Source organism: Bubalus bubalis, chromosome 20 (assembly GCF_019923935.1).
Source record: "Bubalus bubalis isolate 160015118507 breed Murrah chromosome 20, NDDB_SH_1, whole genome shotgun sequence".
NCBI lineage: Eukaryota > Metazoa > Chordata > Mammalia > Artiodactyla > Bovidae > Bubalus > Bubalus bubalis.
This window is the reverse complement of record NC_059176.1, coordinates 55,870,665-55,879,445: the sequence shown is the minus strand read 5'-3', so window position 1 is coordinate 55,879,445 and position 8,781 is coordinate 55,870,665. Positions and strand designations below refer to the sequence as shown.

Below are 8,781 nucleotides of genomic sequence, written 5' to 3'. Positions count from 1 at the left end.
AGTGTGTTCCTGAAACTGAATGAATGACTGAAAGCAGACGTCCTTGGACACACTGGAACCTTCTTGCCTGTTCCTGTTTGCCGCATCTGTTGAGTGGCCCTTTGTTGGGGGCTGGGTACGGTGCATGTGGACTATACCCAACAACCCCCCCAGGACTGAATGGTCACCAATCTTCAGGTATATGAGAGGGGAGGGGCCAGAGTGTGTGTGTGTGTGTGTGTGTGTGTGTGTGTGTAGAGGAAAGGGGAGCTGCCTTCCAAGGTATGTGGACTCAGTCCCTGGGGCTTCTTTCCAAGTTCCGCTTCCCCTCAATAGTAGAGGTTGTCACAGAGAACAGACAAGTTGAAGACGAAGAGGCAGATATGAGTGGACTAGAGACCTAGCTGCCAGAGCTCAGCTGAAGGGTTTATGCTGGCCATCCACCCGGGGGAGCACAGGGACTAAGTGTCACCAGGAGAATTCAGAGCTACTCTGTGCCTCCTCAGAGAGCCAGGAAAGTGGTCACATTGTAGTCTGTTGCCAGCACCCCAAGAAGAGACATTCGCCATAACCCTGGAGGGTGGCCACTTCCGTTTCCCAGGGCACAAGAAACTGCTATGGAGAACAAGTGCCCGCTGAACACTTTAGAAGCGTAGGCAGGCAATAAACAAGGGAGCAAATAGCAAATATGTCAGGGCTTCCCAACCCTGGCTGTGCGCCAGAAGTTTTGTTTTTTTTTTTAATACTGAGCCCCTCATTCATTTCTAGAGATACTGATTAAAATTGTCCCCACCATGGCCTTGGCAAGGCCGTCTTTTATGAATTTTCTCCAGGGTTGCATGCGTTGTGCTAAGTTGTTTCAGTCGTGTCTGACTCTTTGTGACCCCATGGACTGTAGCCTGCCAAAGTCCCCTGTCCATGGGATTCTCCAGGCAAGAATACTGGAGTGGTTATTGCCATTTCCTCTTCTGGGGGAATCTTCCCAACCCAGGGATAGAACCCGGTCTCTTTTGTCTCCTGCATTGGCAGGCAGGTTCTTTAACACTAGCGCCACCTGGGAAGCCCTTGCCCAGGGTTGAGAACTACAAAATAGGTGAGATGATTCAGATGGTTTATAAGGACCGCCTAGGGGGACAATGTGTGTGTAATAGAGAGTGATTGACTCAGAGACCAGGGATGGACGCTCTGGGAGGTAACATTCAATTTGAGACTTGAAAGACGAGGTAGAGGCGTCCTGCAAGGATCTGGAGAAGAAGCTTTGCAGGCAGAGGACACAGAATGTGCAAAGGTCCTGAGGCTGGAATGAGTGTGGCGTGGCAGGTTCTAGGAGAAGCAGAAAAGCCTGTGTGGCTGGAATGTAGTGAGCCAGAGGGGAGAGGAGCATTCAAGACTACATGAGCAATGAAAAGATGCTTTGAATTTTCTCCCCAGGGTGAAGGAAAGCCACTGACAGGTTTAAGCAGGGCAATTGTGTGAGCAGAATTCTGAAACTCAGAGCTGCAAGCATTTCATTTGCTCCCACCTACCCCCACCAGACTTCTCTCTCTGCCCCATCCTTTATCTGCATTTTCACGATGACTCCTGCAAGGAGCTAGTTAGATGTAGTTAGATATCTTCTCCATTTTACAGCTGAGAAGGCACCAGTGTCGAGTGGCTCATCATGTTCCCCGGGCTCTTGAACTGGATCCTCTGGTACCCGTCCCAGAGCTCTTGCCCAGAGATGCTCCTGAGCATGAGGACCTGTCACAGTCGCTACACGGAGTTACACGCGCTCCAACCCTGGCCATCAGGATGAGAAAGCGCAATACTGGCTTTCCTTGAGTGAAGCAGATTGCCCCCAAATGGTCTTCTCTGCAACAGCCAGCTTCCTTTCAAAAGCTGCTGAGTCAGCCATCCCATCTCAAAGGCAGCCCAGCAGCTCCAGTGTGACAACCTTGGTTTAGAAAATGATGGTGCTTTGAACTAAAACGAAGAGGTGTTTTGCAGCATCAATCTCACCCCGACTCACCTGGAATCTGCACTCCTCATTGGCTGGGCCTGCCCTGCCTGTTCCACATGGGACATGGGGCTGTCTCCCCAGAGCCCGGCTGCTAGCTCCTCATAATCTATTACTTCCCAAAGGTCTGGCTGTGGACAGCTGGTGCTGGATCAGTTTTTGAGAAACATGTTTAATATTTAACGCTGGATTCATCTTCATGGCTACAGTATTTGGGGTTTTCTTGATACACTTATTGGAACCCCTTGGGAACCCCATTTCCCACCCCAGGGTCCAGGGGGACATGGGATGGATTGGCTGGGGAAGTGGCAAGGAAGACCAAGAAAGGCCACCAAGGGCCTTCAGTGTCCTTGTTGGGTGGTTCTGTAGAACTTTGCCTACAGATCTGGATGATCTGAGGTTTGGCGAGCTTGATGTATGTAGAAACTGGCCCCACCACCTAAGGATGGAAATAAGACTCCTACCCTCATCATGAGGCTCAAGGGCAACGAAAACATTGCTTCTCTACAGTAACCATGGAAACCTCCCATTGCTGTGAATGCCCTGCTCCCACCACCAGAACAGCTCCTTGTTCAAGGGCATTGAGGGCCCCTCTGCCACCTCGATCCATTGCTCCAGGCCAGGCCTCAGGTTTCCAAAAAGAGCTGTAATTTGGCTCTGCAAGGTTCATCTTGATTTTGGTGGGTACCAAGGGAAAGAGCCCCGGAGAGGAGAAAAGAAAAGGATGGGGATAAAGATGGGAGGAGGTGGGGACACCCAGCAGTGCTGACGAGAGCCGGGCGGGCTGGGGCAGGCGGTCAGTGTCACTGGGGATGCGGTGAGGGTATTCAGGAGGCAGCATGCGCGTCTGCAGCCCCATCTGACTGGCATCATTCACTCCCCTTCCTGTTCTATTCATTCTGGAAGAGGAGCCTGAATTAGACATGAAGAGATTTATCAAACAGCAGCCCCCTTGGAGCTGGTAGTCTCTTTTGCCATCTGGACGGACAGTTTCTACCCTGTGACAAGCAGCGGGAATGATTTATGAGGTCCCACAGCTCCACCCCCTGGGCCTGGTAAAACCTGAAGGGCTCTTATCCTCTCCAAAACAGAGCGAGATTTCACCTGTGCTGCTGGGCACACAAGCGGCGGTTCACACTGAGGGTCGCCTGCCTCTCTGACTGATGCCCAGACTCATGAGAGCCAGGACTGTGCCTCGGATCGGTTTTCAGTTTACAGTGACTCAGCTGCACTGATTAACAGAAAAAGCCCTGAAGTGGGAACCAGAAGACCTGGATGCAAATTCTTTTGGTGACCTATGTGGCTTCATGTGGTTTTTGCCTCAGTCTTATGATCTACACAGTGGGGATAATGATTTCTGTATCTTCTCAACTCACTGATTCTTTGCAGGTTCCTGTGGCATCATATGAGGCAAAATGATTTTCTTAATTATACAGCCCTTGATAGGCATTAAGGATTTAATCCAACAAACATTTATTGAGCAACTGCTGTGTGCTATGCACCACCCCCGGTGCCATGATGGACATAGATGAATAAAACACGGTCCCTGCCCTTGGCGAGCTTACAATCTAAGAACAGTCATAAGACAGGTGCACAATAACTATAATACAAGGCAGAATATGGTAAGTGCCGTGAGAAAGGTACAAATAAAGTGCTACGGTGGTTCAGCCATGGAGAGATCCCAGTGGTTGGTCGATCGGGGGAGCTTCATGGAAGATGTGGTTTCTGCATGGGCCTTGAAGGAAGCAGAAGAGAGTGTTCCAGGGGATGGGAACAGCAAGACCAAAGGCACAGAGACAGGAAGACTGGGCACATTTTTGAGGAATGACGACTATTCTAGATGGACAAATGCAGGGTGTAAAGGAAGGATGGGGCCTTATTGGATGGCCTGTAATGTCAGGACAAAGAGTTGCACATCATTTTAAAAGTTTGTGAATGGCTGGAGATTAAAAAGATAAATCTGTATGGATGTTTAGGATAGATGGAGAACGTGCAAGCAGGCCCAGAGGAAGTGGCGAGAGGAGGCCGATGTTGAAATTGCCGGAGCAACTAGAAGGCAAGGATGGTGCAAGAGCAACAAGGGGATGCGTGGAGAAGAAACCAAGATGACTTCAGGGTTTCAGAACTGGGTGGAAGTGATAGATTTGGCTTCAGATGTTGAGTTTCTGGAGCCACCAGAGCAGATGGGATGAATGACCAGTGAGCCCTGTACAATCGAGCCTGGAGCTCGAGGGAGGTGCTGAGCTGCAGGAAGTGGAGGATGACTTCACAGGAAGGCGGGGGGTGCTAACAGAGCATGCAGGGCTGCGATGAAAGGGGCCCGAGGAGAGGACGCCGCGGTGCGGAAGGTCTGAGTGTGGGCCATGGAGGAGAGAGGGATACAACAGTCAGGTCTACCATGGCTACTCTCTAGATTAAGGTGAGGGTGTCAATAAATACGTCATAAATACATAAATAAATAAATACATAAATAAACACTGAAGGGGCAATGGGAAAGGGGAGGAAAATCATGAGAATGTGGCCTCTGGGCACCTTGGGGACAGGGAACGTCCAGGAGTCAGTGTGGAGCTGAGCAATGCAGAGAGCTTGGTGATGAGAAGGGGCTTTTGACCTGAAGTCTCTGGTCCCAGGAGCATGGAGGCCAAGAGGGTGTTGAGAGGAAAGGTGGCACCAGCACCAGAGAGCCCCTCCTGGGCCTGGGGATGAAGGGATGAGGCCATGGGGGTCAGGACGGGTGGGTGGGTGCCTGTTGGTGGACAGAGAGCACAAAGCGGGTAGAGTGGCTAAGGACCAGCGAGGGGATGGATGTTCCCTCAGAAATGGGAGGAAGACAGTGAAAGGGGAGGAAAGAGGTCAAGAGATCCGGAGTAGACACTGCATTTCAGATGGCTCCATCTCTGCAGCAAAGGAGGAGGCTGAGAGTGGGGCTCAGCTGGGGGCTTGAGGAGAATGCAGAAGGGCTGAGGGGCTTCAGGGTGGGTGAGGACGAGGGGACTGGGGATGACTGAGGGTCAGGGGGAGGTCGGCTGACTGCATCTGCTCCTGGAGGCCTGTGGCCTCTGCCGTTACAAGGCAGCGGATCAGGGTACTGGGTACCAGGTACAGACTGGGACTCCCTGGGGCTGCCCCAGGCTAGCCGGGCTGGGTCAGACGCTACCGTGGACTCTCAGGCAAACTGAGCTGTAAGTAGGAGGAGAAGACGGCTGCCTCCTGATCGTGGAAGGGTGGCTGCGGAGGGGAAGCCAAGGCCTTGGAGCTCCTGCCATCCCGTAGCTGCTTTGGCAGCACAGGCCGTGCAGGTTGGCAGTGCTGACATGTGGGCTGTCCTGGGTCCCCAGCACTCTCTAGAGAGAGCCCAGAGGCAGATGGTCCCTGCCCCCTCAACTCTGTTAGTTTCAGTTTAAGGAACCAAGACCGAGAAGAGACAGAAAGAAAGCCATGTTTTAAAAAGAGCTCTGGCCCTTTGATTCCCCTGCAGGGAGGGGCATTGACAGGTACATGGACGCAGGGCTGACTCCGGACCTGACATGAGGCTCCTCTCTGCACTTGCCACTGGAACCTCCTGGAACCCAAGGCCTTGGCTAATCCCGAGCCTGGAAATTCTGCCTGTTTCCCCGGATGCTGGAGGCTTCAACAAGGGAATGTCTTCCAGGGCCTCTGAGATCCTCGGGGTGAAAGGCCCCTTGGAGAAGTGTAAAATACGAGACGTTAATTTCCACTTCTTGTGAGAAGTCCAAACCACTCTGTTCCCACAGAGGCTGTGAGGGCTGTTGCTTTTTAAAATACTTACTTTACAATGCAAATCCCAAATCTCAGACTTCAAGTGTCAACAAGAACAGCAACAAGGTAGGTAACACAGAAACGGATGTGGTTCGGAGCTGGAGCGTCCGCCTATGGGGTTAAGAGGTTCTGAGCATCCTTCCACCACCCCCACTGGCTTCCCATCAGGCATTCATTTCGAGCAAATGCCCTGCTCTGATTCATCATTGATTATGTCTGGCCTCCTAGGCTTGGAAACAGATCTTGATCCCTTTTCTTAACTCCCTTCACCTTCAAGACAATGTTGTTGTTTTTAAACTTATCTTTCGAATAGATTTTAAAACACTTATTTATCAGGCAAGAGAATGAGCTAACAAATGAAGCTGGCTAACGCTCATCTACACGTGACCTGTGATTCGAGCCCCACGTTATCCGCATGGAGCCCAGGTTTCCCCACGGAGATTATATCCAGTATTAGGATACTGCATTTGGATACTTGGGTTTAAAAAAAAAAAGTCTGAACTCTTCATCTTCATAGGGTTTGTGTCAAATTCTAAAATCACTGCCTCTGTGAAAACAGGGAGGTGGGGATGGACGTTGAACCCTCTCCCCGGAGGGCTGAAAACCTCAGTGTTGGAGCTCAGTGCTGGCTAGTGTGACCATCAGGATAAGAAAGCGACAAGAAAGTGACGCTGACACAGCAGTCTAGCTGCAGAGGCCCCGCAGCACAGGGCAGAAAGCAAACGCGGTGGCTGCAGGCAAACGAGCACGACGCTTACCATTCTTCCTGGCCTCGCATTCTGGGGCTCCTGAGGCAACCAGAAAGGCAATTTTAAAAGCATGACATTTATCTTTGCCGTGCCCTTTCAAGCTTTTGCGGCGGCTTCCCTGGTGGCCGAAGGGAACAGGACTGTCCCTCTGGGGACATTCTAACAGGGCAAGGAAGGAGGCTAACCCTGAGGATGAAAGCCCAGGCTCCCTTCCTCCATGATGGACTCAAGTTGCTTTAAAGAACCACCACCACACTTGGGACCCTCTTTTGCCTTATTCTGGGCCAGAGCACCAACTCTCTTGGTAGGAAGTTGTGATTTTTCAAAAACACGCTTTGGGACACCCTAGCAATTGGGTGTCATCTGCCTGCTCTGTGCCAGGTTCCTGGGGGTTCTTGCAAAGCTGGACTATGACCTGTCCACCGCATCTTCTCCAGCCTTCTCCCCAGATCTATGGAGGCCAGTCTGGGACAGGCGGGTCAACCATGGTTCATCCCGTGGGCAGTTCAACTCTAAGTTCACGGACCCAAGTGCTCAGCTCTGACTTGGCCTCTGCTCCTCGGGGACCATGTGCTCCTTTGCTGGGCTGAACATTCCAACCTCCCTCTTCTCTAAGAACAGCACCGTGTTAGACATGGGTCCAGTTGTCCCCTCTGGGTCTTGGCTCGCCCAGAATCCACATTTCTCAGAGGCTCGAGGCAGCTGTCCACAGGTGGCTCTCCAATCACCCATGAGCCCAAAGACCTCTCCAATCCAGGAGGCAGCATGCCATCCCAACTCGTGGGACTGGTTCTTTTCACGTCGAGTCCTTCTGCCCCCAAAGATGCACTGAGTCTCAATCTGGTCCAGGTGGGTTCTCCACACCTTCTTCTTGTGGCTTATCTGCCTAATGCTAGATGAACACCACACAGTTATAAATACTCAGGTCAATATATATATGCAGGAATAGATATATATATTCTGGTCACTGTTTTACACTTGAACAAAGAAAACCACTAGCCTGCTTGTTCTAGAGTCTGTGCCGCCCCGACTCCCATCTGCCTGTGGTGTAGCTGGCAGCAAATGTGAGCCACTGAGTCCCACCGGGCGCCCACCTTACGTGGCCCCGTCGCACTGGCCGACAGTCAGTTTCAAAGCCCCCTGCTCGTGGAGGCTCTTCAGGGCCTTGAACTCCAGGGGCATGGTGTGGGGGCTGGCCTGGGAGGTGTAGCCATACTTGAGGCTGTCGTAATAGTGGTACTTGACAGGATTCTGGTTCTGATCTAGCGGAAAGGGCCAGAAGCCATAGAGGTAGATCTGGTTGCAGAAACGCGTGGCCAGGGTGTACATCAAGAGGCCCGTGGTGGGTCTTTTGATGTGAACTTTGTTAGTCAGCCAGTATCTGGAGGAAAAAAGTGGAAAAAAAAGAAACACACAAAAAATGAACATGAGTTTATGAATTATCCTTTCCAGGAAGGAGGAGACTTTTATCTTGCTCCACAGCCTGCCTCTTGCCACTCCAGCAACTGTAGATACCAATCGAGTGGCTGATTCCAAGGTCCTTTCACAGAGGACTGACAGCCACCATTTAAATTAATATTTTAATTGGAGGATAATTACGATATTGTGGTGGTTTTTGCCATATATCAACATGAATCGGCCACAGGTATGCATGTGTTCCCCCTATTCTGAAATCCCTCTCCCCTCCCTCCCCATCCCATCCTTCTGGGTTTGGGTGCCCTGCTTTATGCATCCAACTTGCACGGGTCCTCTGTTTTACATATGGTAATATACGTGTTTCAGTGCGATTCTCTCAAATCATTCCACCCTCTCCTCCCACAGAGTCCAAAAGTCTGCTCTTTACATCTGTGTCTTTGCTGCCATGTATGTAAGATTGTTAGTACTATCTTTCTAAATGCCACATATATATGTGCTAATATATAGGATTTGTCTTTCTCTTTCTGATTTACTTCACTCTGTATAATAGGCTCTAGGTTCATCCACCTCATTAGAACTAACTCAAATGTGTTCCTTTTTATAGCTGAGTAACATTCCATTGTGTATATGTACCACAACTTCCTTATCCATCCATCTGCCAATGGACATCTAGGTTCCTTCCATGCCCTAGCTAATGTAAATAGTGACAGCCATCATTTATCAAGTACTGGAACTGCCCTTAGGCTCTGTGCTTTCATATATGTGATTGGATGTAAAGAACACAAGCCTGTGAATACATGCAGATGCAGACACGAGGTTCAGAGATGGAAGTGGCTTGCCCAAGGTCACCGAGGTAGAAAG

At 50.7% G+C, this 8,781-nt stretch overlaps 1 protein-coding gene across 1 annotated transcript in view; it reads right to left on the bottom strand.

Annotated features, from left to right (window-relative positions):
• Positions 1 to 3,375: 3,375 nt before the first annotated feature.
• The window catches only part of ST8SIA2 (ST8 alpha-N-acetyl-neuraminide alpha-2,8-sialyltransferase 2), a 72,314-nt gene continuing 66,908 nt past the window's right edge, over positions 3,376 to 8,781 (bottom strand). Inside the window, exon 6 of the mRNA XM_006078752.4 lies at positions 3,376 to 7,885. Coding sequence (XP_006078814.3) covers positions 7,600 to 7,885 — 286 coding nt within the window. The 3' untranslated portion in view covers positions 3,376 to 7,599. The remainder of the gene's footprint in view (positions 7,886 to 8,781) is intronic.